General features: G+C 40.8%; 2 protein-coding genes across 2 annotated transcripts; both read left to right on the top strand.

Annotated features, from left to right (window-relative positions):
* Positions 1 to 5,026: 5,026 nt before the first annotated feature.
* On the top strand, positions 5,027 to 8,236 carry LOC136709526 (extracellular calcium-sensing receptor-like). Its single transcript, XM_066684829.1, has 6 exons — positions 5,027 to 5,226; positions 5,348 to 5,648; positions 5,815 to 6,591; positions 6,776 to 7,000; positions 7,115 to 7,238; positions 7,323 to 8,236. The coding sequence occupies exons 1-6, from the start codon at positions 5,027 to 5,029 to the stop codon at positions 8,234 to 8,236; spliced, it is 2,541 nt and encodes an 846-aa protein (XP_066540926.1).
* Positions 8,237 to 13,303: 5,067 nt separating this feature from the next.
* LOC136709527 (extracellular calcium-sensing receptor-like) lies at positions 13,304 to 17,137 on the top strand. Its single transcript, XM_066684830.1, has 6 exons — positions 13,304 to 13,377; positions 13,505 to 13,805; positions 14,290 to 15,066; positions 15,630 to 15,854; positions 15,970 to 16,093; positions 16,224 to 17,137. The coding sequence occupies exons 1-6, from the start codon at positions 13,319 to 13,321 to the stop codon at positions 17,135 to 17,137; spliced, it is 2,400 nt and encodes a 799-aa protein (XP_066540927.1). The 5' UTR covers positions 13,304 to 13,318.
* The last annotated feature ends 1,520 nt before the right edge of the window (positions 17,138 to 18,657 follow it).

Raw genomic sequence — 18,657 nt, 5'->3', positions numbered from 1 at the left:
TTGTGTCGGGTTTGGTCCCAGGGATTCCGAGGGGTGAGGTTTGTGGGTTGGTGGAACCCAGTGCGGTGCTTGTAGAGAGACATGATCTTCTCATTGCTCGTTCTGTGGGGCAGGTTATTCAAGGGGAAGTCCCAGTCGAGTAATGAATGTATCTATAGAACCGATTGAGTTGAGAGCCGCTATGTCCTTGGGGGTTTTTACCTCTGATGTTGAGCTTTGTCAGTTAGTTGATGATTCTGTTGCGCTTCCAGATAACCAACTAGATGATCTATGTGGTCAGTTGGGGTTGTTAAATAAAGGATTAAACAGGGAGCAATTAGAGGCAGTTAAAGCACTTGTAAGGGCAAATCTGTCTGTTTTTAGTATGGGTCCCCATGATCTTGGGAGAACCCGTCTTTGTCCACATCCGATCAGCACCGGGGAGGCCCCACCAATTAAGATGCCACCCAGGAGAGTGCCAATCCACTTCCAAGAAGAGATGAGCAGAGAAGTTCAAAATATGCTCGCAAGTGGTGTCATTAGTCCCTCTTATAGTCCCTGGGCAGCACCGGTTGTTCTGGTGAAAAAGAAGGATGGGTCCCTGCGCTTCTGTGTGGATTACAGGAAGTTGAATGAAGTTAATGTTAAAGATGCTTATGCTTTACCATGGATAGACGATGCTCTAGACTCCCTTACTTCTGCTCAGTGGTTTTCCACTTTAGATCTGGCCAGTGGCTATTGGCAGATGGAAGTGGAGGAGAAGGATAAAGAAAAGGCTGCATTTGTGACGAGAACAGGACTATACCAATTTAATGTTCTTCCCTTTGACAAATGCACCCAGTACTTTGTACATGGAGCTTGTTTTAGCTGACTTACAGTGGACTTCCTGTCTTATTTATCTGGATGATATCATAGTTTTTGGCAGGTCTTTTGAGGAACACCTTCATCGTCTACAGGTTGTCTTGGGGAAGTTGAACCAAGCCAATCTTAAGGTCAAACCCAGTAAGTGTCAGTTGTTTGACAGGCAGGTTAAGTACCTGGGACATCTGATCTCTAAGGATGGTGTTCAGACCGATCCAGAGAAAGTGGTTGCTGTTCAAGAGTGGGCAGTTCCACAGAGCCAGACTGAGGTTAGGAGCTTTTTGGGTTTGGCTTCTTATTACAGGCGCTTTGTTAAGGACTTTGCTAAAGTGGCAAGGCCCTTACACAGACTTACTGAAAAAGGAGCCAAGATGAGGTGGACAGATGAATGTCAAGAGGCTTTTGATGAGCTTAAGAGACGGCTGACAACGGCACCTTTTTTGGCTTTTCCAGATCCTGAGAAAACTTTCATACTGGATACAGATGTAGGCATCAGAGGAGTCTTGTCGCAGAAATTAGAGGGGAAGGAATGTGTCATAGCATATGCAATCTGTTCTTTGAGCCGAACGGAAAGGAATTATGCTACTACAAAGAAGGAGCTCCTTGCTGTTGTAACTTTTTATAACAGTTCAGGCACTATTTGATGGGGAAAAACTTCGTTTTGAGAACAGATCACAGTTCCCTGTGGTGGCTCCACAGTTTTGAATGTCCCGAGGGTCAAATTGCAAGGTGGTTGGAGCAGCTGGCGTCTTTCGATTATGATATTGTCCACCGTCCTGGAACTTCCCACTGTAATGCGGATGCTCTCTCCAGGGTTCTGAGAAGTGAGCTAGTCGCAGAGGGGGACCAAGCCATTGAAGTGGACTATGTCCACCAGAGTGATGAATGTGAGGTTACAAATTGGGACTGGAAAGTGGAACAGGACAAAGACGAGACCCTGCAAAGACTGAAAGTATTGATCGAGCAAAATAAGACGCCTTTGGAGATGAAGCAAGATCCTCAGTTGTGAGGGTATTGGAATATGTGGAGTACCCTTATTGTGAAGGGGGGCATTTTGAAGAGCTCCCAACGGGGTCTCCATGGTGTTGGTCCATGTGAACGAGTAGTGGTCCCAAGAGTGTTAGTTCCGGATTTGTTGAGATATCTGCATAACACGAAAACGGGGGGTCATTTGGGCCCTAATAAATTAAGGGAGAAATAAGAACTAGGCTCTTTTGGCCAGGGTGGAGTCATGACATCACAGAGTGGTGTAAGGAATGTGAACTCTGTGCAAGTCCAGTGGGCCTGAGCCACGTGCCCCTCTTCATTTTATTCAAGCTACCTATCCTTTCGAGAAGGTAGGCATGGATATTGTGGGTCCTTTGCCTACTACTTCTCGGGAGAATAGGTACATTTTGGTGATTGCAGATTACTTTAGTAAATGGTGTGAAGCATTTGCCTTGAAGAATCAAGAGGCTGATACCGTAGCTAGGGCTATGGTTGAACAGTTTATCCTTAGATGGGGTACACCTAAGAGTATTCATACAGATCAAGGGAAGAACTTTGAATCGCTGCTAGGAGTGGAACCTACGCAGGCTTTGTCTGGGGACCTTCCAAATTGAGCCAGGTCAGTCCGTTCCTGGTCAGACTATTTTTATTGAGTCCATGCTGATGATGATAAACTGTGTGTTGCCCGTTTTGTGGTGTATTTAGGGCACTAATTATTAATACTGACTCTCAGATTTTCACAACTTCTTACGTACTTTTAATTATTACATAAGAGTGTAGTTTTATAGTGTTCTTTAATGTTTGGCGTGGGATTTCCCTTTTTATAACCTGAATACTCGTTACTTCCTTATATAACTAGTAGTAGTATTTTGACTTAACTCTTTAAAGCTGTTGAAGGGGAAGGAGTCAAGTGAAGTGGGCGGTCTAAATTATTTATCTTTGCTGTGTGTAGTTTTCTTTTATAGAAAAGAAGGGTTTACAACGATGTGTGTGGATTGATATCACTTTTGGGGTGGATTACAGTTGTGGTGATCACTAGACGGAGTGTAGTTTTGGTCCACTTTTGATGACTTCCTGGAGTAGCTGTAGAGGAGGATTAGGTCAAATATAGGGAGGTATTTTATGGTGTTGTGCAAAATAAAAGATTGTTTCATATTAATCGGACCTCATCTGTTTGTGCGTAATTGTTGGGGTTATAATCAAATTTTGTGTCCAGACCTTCCTGGCTTATCAAAGGTGGTGGCAGCGGTTACTCCTAACAAAGAGAGTCCCTACATATATATTAGCCTTAACACCACCTCCAGACACCCATGTCTCCAGCGTGCATAGAAATCTCAGCATATGTTGCCCCCTGGACCATATCTTGAATTAAATCTTGAAATGGGTCAAGTATGCTCATCTTTAATCTACCAGCAGAATATGGCGCTAGTAGCGTTAAAAACTTCCACAAGCAGGAATAAAAAATAAACACTTCGTTTTAATTTACATTTGTTCATATTAATTTTTGGTATTTGGTATAAAGGTAAAGAATTTCACTGTAAATTGTTTCACGTTAAATTATCGGTTTTAGTTCACAGACATTTCATATATTTTGCAAAACACCGGTTTATTCACTTTTGCATTAACAGTAAATGGCGATTTACAATTGCGATGCAAGCTGCCCACATTTTGATAAAAGATGAATAAATAAATAAAAAACACTCATTATGATGTATACACATTATTACGATAATAATAACATTTTTATTTGTTGAGAAATATATTGGCAACCAAGATTGGGAGAGTGAAGTATAATTAGAATTACGTTTATTTAAATTAATTTACATCAGAAATATGAAACACAATTTATTAATATATTGCTTTATGGACTTCTTTTATCACTCGAGTTGCCCGAAGAAGAGTGTTTTTTTTTCCCTTCCCATCGTGCCCTTCAAAACAATATTTATACCGATATTTAATGTTTCCAGGGCATGTCTGAAAATAACTTTCACATTATTAAAAATGATAGAAAGTATAGTGAAGATTATACTGGTCCCGACTCTTATCCGAATAAAACTTCCACGTATGAAAGGTCATGTGTTCTGAGAGCAGTGATCAATAGGCTGTGTGTCATTTTAATTGAGCTGTTAATAATGGATGTTCAGTTGTTGCAGACACACTTGTGCACATATAGATCTGATGTGCACTCAAAAAATAGAGATGTTATAGTGTTCACACGCTAAGTGTGGAGAACCAAACCTGCCAAAATGAAAAATAACTAAATAAAAGTGGAATTAAAAGAGAAAAAGGAATGAGGAATGTAAAAAATATCATTTATAATTTGTATATTTATGCATATTTTTATTTTAAAATTATATACATTAAAATAATATTTAAAATTAGTAAAATTAATACATAAAAACGAAAAGAAGTAACAACAAAAAGATATTAAAACAATTAAATAAATTAAAAATATAAATACAGAGAAAAATATGTAGAAATTAATAAAAAAATAGTAAATACAGAAAAAATACTGAGTAATATATGCAAAAAATTACAAAAATATGCAGAAATATACAAATTGGACATTAAATTATAAATAAGTTCATTTATTTGTTTGTTTGGTTTTTTACATTCCTCCTTTCTTTTTTCTTTCTTTAATTCCACTTTTGTCATTTTGGCAGGTTTGGTACTCCATACTAAGGACTTAAGTGTCTTAAATTGTAACCGGCTTATGTAATAAATAAATCTTTTTTTTTTTTTTTTTTTTTTTTTTTTTTTTTTTGTCTGAACAAATTTGTTGTTCTTTATCACTGTAAACCACACAAGTATATTACACAACAAAATGTAACATGAAACACAAATAAATATATATATATATATATATATATATCAGTTAATATAATGATCATCTAAAATAACAGGAATTCAGTCATACTGATAATATTTTATGTTATGATGTCTTTGCAGGAAGAAGCCTACAGTAATTTCAGTCTGACACCTCTTTTCCTATAAGGAGATGAGCAACAAACAGTCAAAGCCACTGGGATTGATATTCAGTATAACATTACGCCTCCTTTGCCCAGCTCACACCCTTAAGACTTGGACATCATGGTAAAGTGTATATTTAAAGCACTGTAAAACAGTCGAACTTCAGAGAAAACTGGGAACTTGTGAATATGCAATGTACCTCACTTCAAGTTTGATGATGTTTGTATCAATGCTGTGGATAACTTGGCTCAGTCCTGCAGTGTGTAAAGGTAACGCTGACACCTGTAAGCTGTGGAATGAGCCTCAGTTACCTGTTCTTAAATCGAATGGAGACTTTGTGGTTGGAGGCATTTTCGCCATTCATGCCTACATGAAATCAGAGCAGAATACGTATATCAGGCTGCCACTACAACCACCGTGCTCTGGGAGGTCTGTCTGTGAGCTCGTAGAGAATATAGAGCGAGAAACATGGATTTACAAACAAGCGACACATAATTTTGGCACATGTAAATAATATATTGTTTAAATGTCTACTGTCTGTTTAATACAGCATGGATTTCAGAGAGTTGAGCTACGCTCGTGCCATGGAGTTCAGCATCCTCGAGATCAACAACAGAACAGATCTGCTCCCGGGAATCACGCTGGGCTACCAGATATACGACTCCTGCGCGGCTGTGCCCATGACGGTCAAGGTTGCATTTCAGTTTGCTAATGGCATGGACGAATATTTCAATTATACAAATGTGTGTTCAAAATCTACAGTCGCTGCTGTGCCTGCTCTCGTAGGGGAGTCTAATTCCACCCCTTCAATTAGCATGGCCAGAATACTCGGTCTCATTGGTATTCCACAGGTGAATATTGTACGCTATGACTTAATATCTAACATTTCAACTGTGACGTTATATTACTCGTCAGAAAGGAACGTTACACCTATTTTTTGTTGTGTTTAGTAAGAACGGAAGAATTCATAAAGCTTTCACAAATAATTATTGTTTCTTTTTCTACACTGAATATTAGGTCAGTCATTTCGCAACCTGTGCGTGTTTGAGCGATAAGCGTCAGTACCCTACTTTTTTCCGGACCGTGCCAAGTGACCACCACCAAGCGGCCGCGTTAGCGAAAATGGTGAAAAAATTTGGCTGGACATGGATTGGGGCAGTGCGTAGTGACTCGGATTATGGGAATAACGGAATGTCCTCGTTTCTAAAGGCTGCGCAGGAAGAGGGGATCTGTGTGGAGTACTCGGAGGCCTACTACAGAACCCAGCCGCACAGTAAAGTGGAGAGAGTGGCGAACGTCATCCGCTCATCAACAGCCCGAGTAATAGTAGCGTTTATGGCCTCGGGTGATTTGCAACCTTTATTGGAAGAATTGGTTAGAAATCCGTTGCCTCCTCTTCAGTGGATTGGCAGCGAGACATGGATCATAAACACACAATTGTTGCGCTTTAAAATGTGCGCTGGGGCGATAGGCTTCGGCATCCCCACGTCAGTGATCCCAGGTCTCCGCGAGTTTCTTCTCGACCTCTCTCCAGCTCAAGCTCTTAAATCGACGCTGTTAAAGGAATTCTGGGAGAGCTCGTTCAGCTGTAGCCTGACTGGTACCTCTGAAAGCATGCGGGAATGTGACGGCAGCGAGGACATCCGCGCGCTGCAGAACCCGTACACAGACACGTCACAGCTGCGTATCAATAACATGGTGTACAAAGCTACATACGCCATAGCACATGCCATCCACGGTGTTATCTGTAATGACACGCAGTGCGACAAGAGCATTCAGTTCGCACCATGGCAGGTGTTAATCTGCTAGATTTAAAACACCACCATGATTGGTTTTATTAAAATCACCACGATATGTATGAATGTGTATAAGCACCCAGCCTATATAGCATACACAGAGGAAACAGTGATGTTCCACTTACTCAATGAAAAGAAATAATACATTAATATTATGATATATATTATTTCTTACGCTGCAGATACTTGACCAGCTTAAGAAGGTGAACTTCACCACAAAAAATGGTTATCATGTCACCTTTGATTCCAATGGTGACCCTGTGGCTGTCTATGAGCTCATAAACTGGCAAGTTAAAAATGATGGGGCCTTGGATTTTATGACAGTGGGCCACTATGACTCCTCCAAACCAAAGGGACAAGAGTTCAGTATTAACAAAGCTATCAGCTGGGTGGGGGGACAGACAGAGGTACTGTACTCATTGACTAGAGCAAAAAAAATAATCATTTGCTTATAGTATCATGATATTCAAAACATTTTCCACATACTATGATGATCTGCATTTGTCTACTGTCTTTTTCAGGTGCCAATGTCTGTTTGCAGTGACAGTTGTCCTCCTGGGACTAGGAAGGCTGTACAGAAAGGAAGGCCAGTCTGCTGCTATAATTGTATACCATGTGCAGAAGGAGAGATCAGTAACAGAACAGGTTGGATATATTAACCTCACCTTTTTTTTTCTATTAAGATTCTTTCTAATACTTGGTTGTGATTATACTTTTTCAACCTCTTAGACTCATTGAACTGTATACAGTGCCCTCCCGAATTTTGGCCAAATGCCAAGCAAATCATTTGCCTCCCCAAGCCTGTGGAGTTCCTGTCCTGGGATGACACTCTGAGCATTATTCTGACAGTGTTCTCTGTGGCTGGGGCCTTCATATCTCTCTTTGTGGCTGCAGTCTTCTATAGACATAGGACATCCCCCATTGTCAGAGCCAACAACTCAGAGCTCAGCTTCCTGCTGCTCTTCTCACTTGCTCTGTGTTTCCTCTGTTCACTTACTTTCATTGGTCAGCCCTCTGAATGGTCCTGCATGCTTCGCCACACAGCATTCGGCATTACACTCGTCCTCTGCATCTCCTGTGTTCTGGGGAAAACAATAGTGGTGTTAATGGCCTTCAGGGCTACACTTCCAGGCAGTAATGTCATGAAGTGGTTTGGGCCTCCACAGCAGAGGCTCAGTGTCCTTTTCTTCACTCTCATACAGGTCATAATTTGTTTGTTTTGGTTAACAATGTCTCCTCCTTTCCCTTTCAAAAACCTAAAGCAGTACAAGGAGAGAATAATTATGGAATGTGGCTTAGGATCAGCTATGGGATTCTGGGCTGTGCTGGGTTATATAGGACTCTTGGCTTTTTTGTGTTTTGTTTTGGCTTTTCTGGCTCGAAAGCTGCCTGATAACTTCAATGAAGCTAAGTTCATCACATTCAGTATGCTCATATTTTGTGCAGTATGGGTTACATTCATTCCAGCTTATGTCAGCTCTCCTGGAAAGTTCACTGTGGCTGTAGAAATATTTGCTATATTGGCTTCAAGCTTTGGTTTGATTATTTGTATCTTTGCTCCCAAGTGTTTAATAATCATGTTTAGGCCAGAGCAGAACACCAAGAAACACCTCATGGGTAAAATACCCTCCAAGTCTGTTTGAGACCCTCTTGCATATTGTCACAAAGAGTAGCATACATTAGCAACTTATTCAACATAAGGTGATTTTGGCAGAGTATGTGTATATATATATATATATATATATATATATCAGCTTCCCCATTATGTTTTTGAATCAAGGTGAATTTTTATTCTGTAAAATTTAAATATTTAATCTTTAAGTACTTTACTTTCCTGATAGCACACTTTAGTACTTTACTGGCATTATAATAATATCTTACATTGAAATATATTTAAAAATGGATTTATTTTTTCTGAGGTATCAAAATCAAATTTTGAAAAAAATTGTTCCCCCAGTTATAATTATTCTCATAACAGTGCGACTTTAACCTTCCTCTTGTGTTAGGGTCTTGACCGACATGTTTTTTTAGGTTTTAAATGCATGCAGTTACTCCCTAAATTAGTTTATTGCATCAAGACTTTTTGACTTTGTCAGGAACTTCTATTTCAACAAAATAATAATATTTTCTTTTCCTACTAAATTATAAAATTCTCTGATTAAAATTATGGCTTTTCTGTTGTTAAGGTCAATTTTTACCCAGGTATAATTTTAAATCCGAAAACAAAAACAAGTGCTAAATCTGGAATCATAAACACACTATACACCAACAGCTAGCTCTTCCTACAACCACTTGAGCTTCAGTTAGGGGCTTCTATCTTTGTCTGTTTCACAAAACAAGGCGAGACAGACATGTCCAGACCTGTAAGGCCCAGTCAGTTTAGTTTGTGTTTTGCAGAATAAACATCTCCAGTTTACAGTGTGCAACAATGAAAAATTAAAACCAATCCTTTCATGGATTAGAAAGCCTAACAAGGTAAACAAGAGGTAAGAAACAAACTGGTTGATAATTAATAGTTTTTAGGAGGTCTTATGGCTGATTTAAGACACAGGTCAAAACTGACCCATAAACATAAGGGATGGTAACAGAAAGCTAACACAGGAGGAAGGTTAATGCGTTTTACTCCGGAATGTCTTTCTGAGATAATTTATTGCTGATTATGTTCATTATTAAATAATATGACTCTCTGCTGTTTCACACAAAAACTGTATTGTATTTCTAACTAGCCAATAGTACAGTGCAAATACAAGCTGTCTGCTTTTCCCCCCAAAAGGTCAATAAACCATCTGCTGATTCAAAATTGGCCCATTCATTATTTCCATTACATATACATCAACTTCAGTATTTAAAATTTAAACTCAAAAATTACTTTTCCAAATTACTATAAGTCTATAAGTCACACAGCTCCAGAGACATGGAGTTTGTGGGTTCAAGTCCCACTTTGGATCTGTGTGGTCTGTGAGGAATTTGGTGTGTTCTCCCTGTGCGCAGCCTGATGCACACATCTACTGAAATATAACTCCTTGCGTCTACACAGACTATAAAGACTGATTGGTCTGAGCACGGACAAACATGGTTCAAAAGTCCAAAAGTATGAAATCTTCAATATTAAAACTAAATATTAACAAAGAATATGTTTGAAATTCAGCCCTAGTGATCTGGTGGTGTATTTGCAGAGTGACACAGACATGAGCACAAGTATAAACTTCCACAGTGGAACAGGACACTTGTGAATAACAGTTTTTACTCAAACATTAGGTAAGATTTGGGGGATCTGGGGCTCCCCCTAGTGCAATTAACTTTTACAGCACTGTACAGAAATTGGTAGGGAGGGGGGGTGGTTTCCTTCTCCAAAAGTTTCATAGTGCAGTTTCTGCAGTGCTGAGCCAAGAGTTATGACAGAGGCTCTATTGTCCATATTACAGGTCAGTGAAGCATCACAATGATTTTGAAGCAGTAATTTTAATGTAAAAATATTACTTGGTGTTCCTTATAACTCTGTTTTGTCTACATAGTTGCAGAGTATAGTTCAAGCTATTTCTGTAATTCTGAGTCATCTGTTTTCTAAACAGGTTACAGTTTTTGTCTTTTGAACATGTACTTTTTTTTTTACATGTACATGATATTTGGGTTTTGGAATATTTCTGGTTTTTGACCTCACTTTACGTATTGTTTATGTATTAACATTATTGTTCTTTAACCATTCTTCGGTAAAATGACTTGTATGCTCAGGGTCGTTGTCCTCTTCCATGATGCACATTCTCTTGAGATTCAGCTCACAGACAGATGTCCTAATAATTTCCTTTAGAATTTGCTGGTATAATACAAAATGTATTGTTCCATCAACGACGTCAGGACCAGATGCAGCACAACATGCCTAAATCATGACAATACCACCACCATATTTTACACATGGTGTGAGGATTAGCTGGAATGCAGTGTTTTCCTTTCTCTAAACATAAAACTTCTCATTTAAACCAAAAATTTGGTCTGATCCATCCACAAAACATTGTTCCTGTAGCCTTCTGGCCAGTCCAAGTGATCTTCAGCAAGCTGCAGATGGGCAGCAATGATCCTTTTGAAGAGCAGTGCCTTTCTACCTGAATGTGTGCCATGTCTTGAATTTACTCCATTAGTTCACAACTTGTCAGAGTCCAAAAGTTTTAGACATGGTTTTGTAACCTTTTCCAGCCTCAGCAACTGTTTTTTAAGATTCTGTGTTTTTAAAATCTCTTCCAAAATACTTTGTTTTGAAGATCAGACATGGATAGCTCCCTGTTCTTTAGATAAAACAGTGTGCCCACTCATACTTGATTGAAAATACCTCTAATTTCAAATTCAAAACCACCCGGACATGAGGAGAACACACCAAACTCCTCACACAGAAGCCAGACTTGAACCCACAACCTCCAGGTCCATGGAGTAATGTGACTGTAACACTACCTGCTGCGTCGCTGTGCCACCCATACATATGATATCAGTGGTGGACAAAGTACACAAACCATGTACTTGAGGAAAATTACAGATACTTACGGTACGCAAGGAATCTTTGTTACGGCTAGACCCTAAGGTTGCTGTGGCTGTTTATGATCCAATCAGCAACATTTCCTATACCTACCCACTAAAGTTGCTGTGGCCTTTTATGATCTGATCAGCAACCAGCTACTCTTAACAACTATGGTTACTCATTGAGTCCATCACATCTAAATCACCCACTGCATCACTAGCTCTTCACAAGGGTCATTAGGTAGGCACGTTCCCTCCTCAGTGTTTCACTGAATTAAGCCCACAACACCTCCAGAAGGTTCAAACAATGAAGTCTGTCATTCTAGACTCACCCCCAAGTTAGCTTTAGTCCTACCTTACTCATAACCATCTACAACCATAAATCCACACTGGCCTCCCTGGTGACTAGGACTATATAGCCCCACTGGCACTGTTAATTCATGAAGTTCCAGTGATAGCAAGGAGCGAAGCAATCTTATCAGGATGAATTAAGCAATTTGGGACAGTAAAATCACATATCTGCCCTGTGAAGGACTGGCGCCCCCCTCCAGGGTGTGTTCCTGCCTTGTGCCCAATGATTCCAGGTAGGCTCTGGACCGTGACCCTGAAATTGATAAGGGTTACAGATAATGAATGAATGATGTTACGACCCAGTCTAGGGTTGAGCCGTAACAGAATGAGGTGTGTGTTGGGATTAGTGTATGGAAAAGGAATAACTAACTGAGATGTGAAGGTGGACAAAAAAGACACAAATGGAAAAACAGAATGTATAATGAATAGAATATATATTGTATAGATGACATTTACAATGACACAAACACCAGTGAACTTCAGGATGGCCTTATGCCGACAAAAATAACAAACACCCCTCCTAACTGACCCGCAAGCAGCTCTAACTTACCTAAGTGAAAACAAAAGGAAACAAAAGACAATACCTTACCTTACTCCCTATGTATAGACAAAAACATGCACAAAACCCACTCCCAAAACAAACGGCAGCCAACCCTACTCTGATGAGATATACACACAGTGTTTAGAATATTTACAAATGACACATCTAACGTTAGTAACTAAAAGGGGCATAAACAAACTCGTAGTCAAAGTAGAATGTCACAAAGTCAAAACCAGGCAAACACACAGAATTCAATATACACAACGCAAAACACAGAGCACAAAACACAGCCGAATAGCAGCGTACACACTGACATATTTATGATTCCTGCCGAGATGACGTAGAGAAAATGGTGACAGACAGAACTCAGAGACTGGATGTTGGACTGGACACAGGACAATGAACAAATACATTAACTGGAATATGGAATGGACTCTAGACTGGTGAACAAACACACGGACTGGAACAGACTGCAGAACCTAGAATTTTACAGAGGGGAGGGGGGGGGGGGAGAAAACATACACATACACAGCGCAGTGTAACAATGAATACAAAACACAGGAAATTCTTTAACCACGACAGCCCTCATCATAACACTAACATAACCTTGAAGCAAAAGTATGCGCCAACATTTTTAAACCAGAGTTTTGTTCTTTTGTAATCCTCTCAAAAATGACAGATGATAGTGCAGGTTTTGTAGCTCTTCTTGTACACAACAGTGTACCACTATATTTAGCAAAACCGTGCCACCAGTGGACGTGAGCTCGTTCAGTGAATGTAAATGAATTCAGACATAATGAGTCAAACTGAAAAAAATGTTATACATTTCTGAAGTGCTGTTTTAGTAATATACACACCTAATTTTTGGTGATGTTTAAAAGTAAGCTTAAAATCTAAATGAATGAAAATGAATGCAAATATGTAGAGTTCTGCTCTGATATTGCCATACATTTTACTACAGGTTGCAGTATGGGGACAGACACTATAATGAGTCAAAGCCACTGGGATTAATATTCAGTACAAAAATCACGCCTCCTTTGCCCAGCTCACACCCCTGTGACTTGGACATTATGGTAAGGTGGATATATAAAGAACAGTAAGACAGTCCTCATGGCTTTCAAAGAGAGCTGGGAACATATGTGAATATAAGATGCTGCTCACTTTAAGTCTGATGATGTTTGTATCAGTGCTGTGGATAACTGGACTCAGTCCTGTAGTGTGTAAAGCTGACACGGTCTCCTGCAGGCTGTGGACTGAGCCTCATTTGCCTGGCCTTTATATGAATGGAGACTTTGTCATTGGAGGGATTTTCTCCATTCATACCTATATGAGCTCAGAACAGAACACCTACACCAGGATCCCACTACCATCACAGTGCTCGGGGAGGTCTGTCTGTGAGTGCGGAATGAATACAGGGCAAGACACATGGACCTAGGGGCAAATTATATTGAAATTATTATTGTGACCCCTGCAGATAAAATATTGTCTAAATGTATATTGCTGTCTTATACAGAATGGATTTCAGGGAGCTCCGCTACGCTCGTGCCATGGAGTTCACCATCCGCGAGATCAACAACAGCACGGATCTACTGCCGGGAATCACTTTGGGCTACGAGATATACGACTCGTGCGCGGCCGTCCCAATGGCGATCAAAATTGCATTTCAGTTTGCTAGTGGCATGGAGCCATTTATCAATGATTCAAATGTATGTCCAAAATCTGCAGTTTCTGCTGTACCGGTGCTCGTTGGAGAGTCTGATTCCACCCCCTCAATTAGCATGGCCAGAATACTCAGTCTCTTTGGTATTCCACAGGTGAATATACTATACCATGCGACATTGAAGAAAAATAAACTTCTAAAGCTATATTTTATGTATGAATGCAATATGCTCGCAAGCAGTAGCTTTCATTTCCATGTCCTATGTAATGTCCATGATTTATCCCAGTAAACATTTATCCGTTGAAATAACATAATGACTGCCGTCTAATCAACGTACTCTTAAGGTTGAAAATTAAAGTTGAAAAGACGTCCAAACAGAGACATTGAAAAGAAGATTATTAGACGTATTTTGGACGTCCATTGACGTTATTAATTGGTCCCGAAATAAATTACTTATATAAAACGCATTTTGGACGTCCACTGACGTTATCGAATGGTCACCACTTAACTAACTTATTAAGATGGATTTTGGACGTCCAGGGACGTTCCTTGTTTACTTGGATGACATTAGCGACAATTGAAGATTGCGCAAAACGTTCACAGATAAAGGTTGTTTCATTTTCTACACTGAATTTCAGGTCAGCCATTTCGCAAGTTGTGCGTGTTTGAGCGATAAGCGTCAGTACCCTGCCTTCTTTAGGACCGTGCCAAGTGACCAGCACCAAGCGGCTGCGCTAGCGAGAATGGTGAAGTATTTTGGCTGGACATGGATTGGAGCAGTGCGCAGTGACTCGGATTATGGGAATTACGGAATGGCCTCGTTTCTAAAGGCTGCGCAGGAGGAGGGGATCTGTGTGGAGTATTCGGAGGCCTTTTACAGGACAGATCCGCGCAGCAAAATAGAAAGAGTGGCGAACGTCATCCGCTCATCAACATCTAGGGTAATAGTGGCGTTTCTGGCTTCAGGCGAAATGCAAGTTTTATTAGAAGAACTTGTGAGAAATCCACCGCCTCCTCTTCAGTGGATTGGATGCGAGACATGGATTATAAATGCAAAATTTTTTAACTATACCATGTGCACTGGAGCAATAGGTTTCAGCGGTCCACCCGCAGTGATTCCAGGTCTCCATGAATTTATTTTAGACCTCACTCCAGCAAAAGCTCTAACATCGCCGCTGTTTACGGAATTGTGGGAGAGCTCGTTCAGCTGTAGCCTGAGGGGTTCCACGGAGGACACACGAGAATGTGACGGCACCGAGGACCTCCATGCCATTCTGAACCCATACACAGACACCTCGCAGCTGCGAAACACTATAAAGGTGTACAAAGCTACATACGCCATAGCGCACGCCATCCACGGTGTTATCTGTAATGACACGAAGTGCGACAAGAGCATTCAGTTCTCACCATGGCAGGTATTACAAAGCATTAAAAAACATTAACATGACTTAATAATTTTAAAGACCAGAATCTTCTGTAGTAATCAGTAAAATAATCTATATCATATACAGAGATGTATCTATGAAATACAATTGATTCAATACTCTTTATTAAAAATAAATTAGTATGTTTTGGTAATGCATACAGGGCGGCACGGTGGCGCAGCAGGTAGTGTCGCAGTCACACAGCTCCAGGGGCCTGGAGGTTGTGGGTTCGATTCCCGCTCCGGGTGACTGTCTGTGAGGAGTTGGTGTGTTCTCCCCGTGTCCGCGTGAGTTTCCTCCCACAGTCCAAAAACACACGTTGCAGGTGGATTGGTGACTCGAAAGTGTCCGTGTGTGTGAGTGAATGTGTGTGTGTCTGTGTTGCCCTGTGAAGGACTGGCTCCCCTCCAGGGTGTATTCCCGCCTTGCGCCCGATGATTCCAGGTAGGCTCTGGACCCCCCGCGCCCCTAAATTGGATAAGTGGTTACAGATAATGGATGGATGGATGGTAATGCATAGACACAATAGATCACAATGATGACTGCCACTGCAGATACTCAACCAGCTCAGGAGAGTGAACTTCACTACGAAAAATGGCCAAAAGGTCACGTTTGATTCCAACGGTGATCCTGTGGCTGTCTATGAGCTCATAAACTGGCAAGTTCAAAAAGATGGGGCTTTGGATTTTGTGACAGTGGGCCGTTATGACTCCTCCAAACCAAAGGAACAAGAGCTCAGTATAAGCAACTCTATCAGCTGGGTGGGCGGACAGACAAAGGTACTGTAGTCACTGACAAGAACAACAAGTACATTCAGCTGTGAATAGCTTCCAAGTTTCAATTATTTATTGCATAATATTATTATGATTTGCATTTGTCTGTTGTTTTTCACAGGTGCCAGTGTCTGTGTGCAGTGAGAGGTGTCCTCCTGGCACTAGGAAGGCTGTAGAGATAGGAAGGCCAGTCTGCTGCTATGACTGTATACCATGTGCAGAAGGACAGATCAGTAACAGAACAGGTTGATTACAACAGCACATAATGCTGAATAAAAATTTTACCACCCTCACATACTATTTTTGCACTATTTTTGCAGCAGAGGGACATTCTGTTTAATATTTCATACTGATTGTGCTTTTTCAATTTCTTAGATTCGTTGAACTGTATGCAGTGCACCCCTGAGTTCTGGCCAAGTGCTAAGAGGGACAGCTGCCTCCCCAAACCTGTGGAGTTCCTGTCCTGGGACGACAATCTGAGCATCATCTTGACAGTATTCTCTGTGGCTGGGGCCTTCATAGCTGTGTGTGTTGCTGCAGTTTTCTATAGACATAGGACTTCTCCCATTGTCAGGGCCAACAACTCAGAGCTGAGCTTCCTGCTTCTCTTCTCACTGGCTCTGTGTTTCCTCTGTTCACTTACTTTCATTGGTCAGCCCTCTGAGTGGTCCTGCATGCTTCGTCACACAGCATTCGGCATTACCTTCGTCCTCTGCATCTCCTGTGTTCTGGGGAAAACTATAGTGGTGTTAATGGCCTTCAGGGCTACACTTCCAGGCAATAATGTCATGAAGTGGTTTGGTCCTCCACAGCAGAGACTCAGTGTCCTTGCTTTTACTCTCATACAGGTCATAATTTGTGTGCTTTGGTTAACAATATCCCCTCCTTTCCCACTCAAAAATCTAAAACACTACAAGGAGAGGATCATTCTGGAATGTGGATTAGGTTCAGCTATAGGATTCTGGGCTGTGCTGGGTTATATAGGACTCCTGGCGGTTTTGTGTTTTGTTTTGGCTTTTCTGGCTCGAACATTGCCTGATAACTTCAATGAAGCCAAGTTCATCACATTCAGTATGCTCATATTCTGCACAGTTTGGGTCACATTCATTCCAGCTTATGTCAGCTCCCCTGGAAAGTTTACTGTAGCTATAGAGATATTTGCGATTTTGGCCTCAAGCTTTGGTTTGATTATTTGTATTTTTGCTCCCAAGTGTTTCATAATCATGTTTAGGCCAGAGCAGAACACCAAGAAACACCTCATGGGTAAGGTACTTTCCAAATCTCTTTGAGATTGTGATACATATTGTAAAAGTTAGCAGCATATTTTGGGAACATATATAATGTGTTGTTTATTAACCCTTATTATGTTTTTCAGATAACCTATTGTTTCTTTCATTAAATATTAAATAAATAATAATAACTGGGGATTTCTATTCTTTCCCACAACATTACACAATCAAGTTATATATTCAATTTCTTTAAATGACAAACTGTTCCAAAATGGCCATTCATAACCATATTTTTATAAACAAACATCTTAATGAGTCATTGAAAAAAAAGAACAAAAGAATCATTTCAAGACATTGTCCACCTTCAGGGTGATCAATAATTTGTACAATTCAAAGGAAAACAAACAAATAATTTAGGGATAAAATTAAAATTAAAACCTTTTGTTAAATTAACTTTTGATTTTATGACAGCATTCAGTCTATTTGGATAGGAATCTATCAGCATAGCACATGTTGACATGGCAATCTTTGCCCACTCTTACTTGCAATAGAACTCCAGATCTGTCAGATGGCGAGGGCTTATTCTATGCACAGCCATCTTCAGTTCACCCCAATTGGATTCAGATCTGGGTTCTGATTAAGCCTTTCGAAATGCCATTGTTTTGTTGATGTGGTGGTATTCTTTTACATCAGCGCGACACAACCTCACCACAGGTGTGCCCCAAGGCTCAGTGCTGGGACCCCTCCTCTTTGCCTTGTACACAACCTCTCTAGGCCCAATCATTCATTCGCACGGCTTCTCCTATCACTGCTATGTAGATGACACACAGCTCTATTTATCCTTTCCTCCAGGAGACACTTCAGTGGCAACTCGAATCTCTGACTGTCTCTCTGACATATCTACATGGATGAAGGAACATCACCTCCAATTGAATTTATCCAAAACTGAACTACTGGTCCTCCCAGCCAAGCAAGCTATTCTCCACAACATCAGCATCAAGCTAGAGTCCCTATCAGTGGCTCCCACCAAGGTTGTAAGAAACCTAGGTGTCATGGTTGATGACCAGCTGACCTTCGCAGATCACGTTACCGCTGTAGCTCGATCGTGCCGCTTCTCCCTATTCAACATAAGGAAGATTAAGCCATACCTAACTCAACATACAAAACAGCTCCTCGTTCAGACGTTAGTAATCTCCCGTCTGGACTATTGCAACGCCCTCCTGACAGGTCTTCCGGCCTGTGCTGTGAGACCGCTACAGATGATCCAGAATGCGGCAGCACGCCTGGTCTTCAACCAACCAAAAAGAGCACTTGTCACGCCCCTATTAATTGAGCTGCATTGGCTACCCTTAGCTGCAAATTCAAATCACTAATGATGGCCTTCAGAGTATTCACTGGTTCTGCTCCCATCTACCTCAATAGACTCTTAAAACCATACGTTAGCGCCCGCCCTCTCCGTTCCTCAAAGGAGCGCCAACTAACACGACCAACCCCCCGTACAGGTCAGTTGAGGCTATTCTCATCTCTGGTACCACGCTGGTGGAACGAGCTTCCAAGCACTATCAGAGCAACAGAAACCC

The sequence above is a fragment of the Hoplias malabaricus genome, chromosome 11 (assembly GCF_029633855.1).
Source record: "Hoplias malabaricus isolate fHopMal1 chromosome 11, fHopMal1.hap1, whole genome shotgun sequence".
Lineage (NCBI taxonomy): Eukaryota > Metazoa > Chordata > Actinopteri > Characiformes > Erythrinidae > Hoplias > Hoplias malabaricus.
The sequence above is the reverse complement of the archived record's forward strand: the minus strand, read 5'-3'. Positions and strand labels throughout refer to the sequence as shown.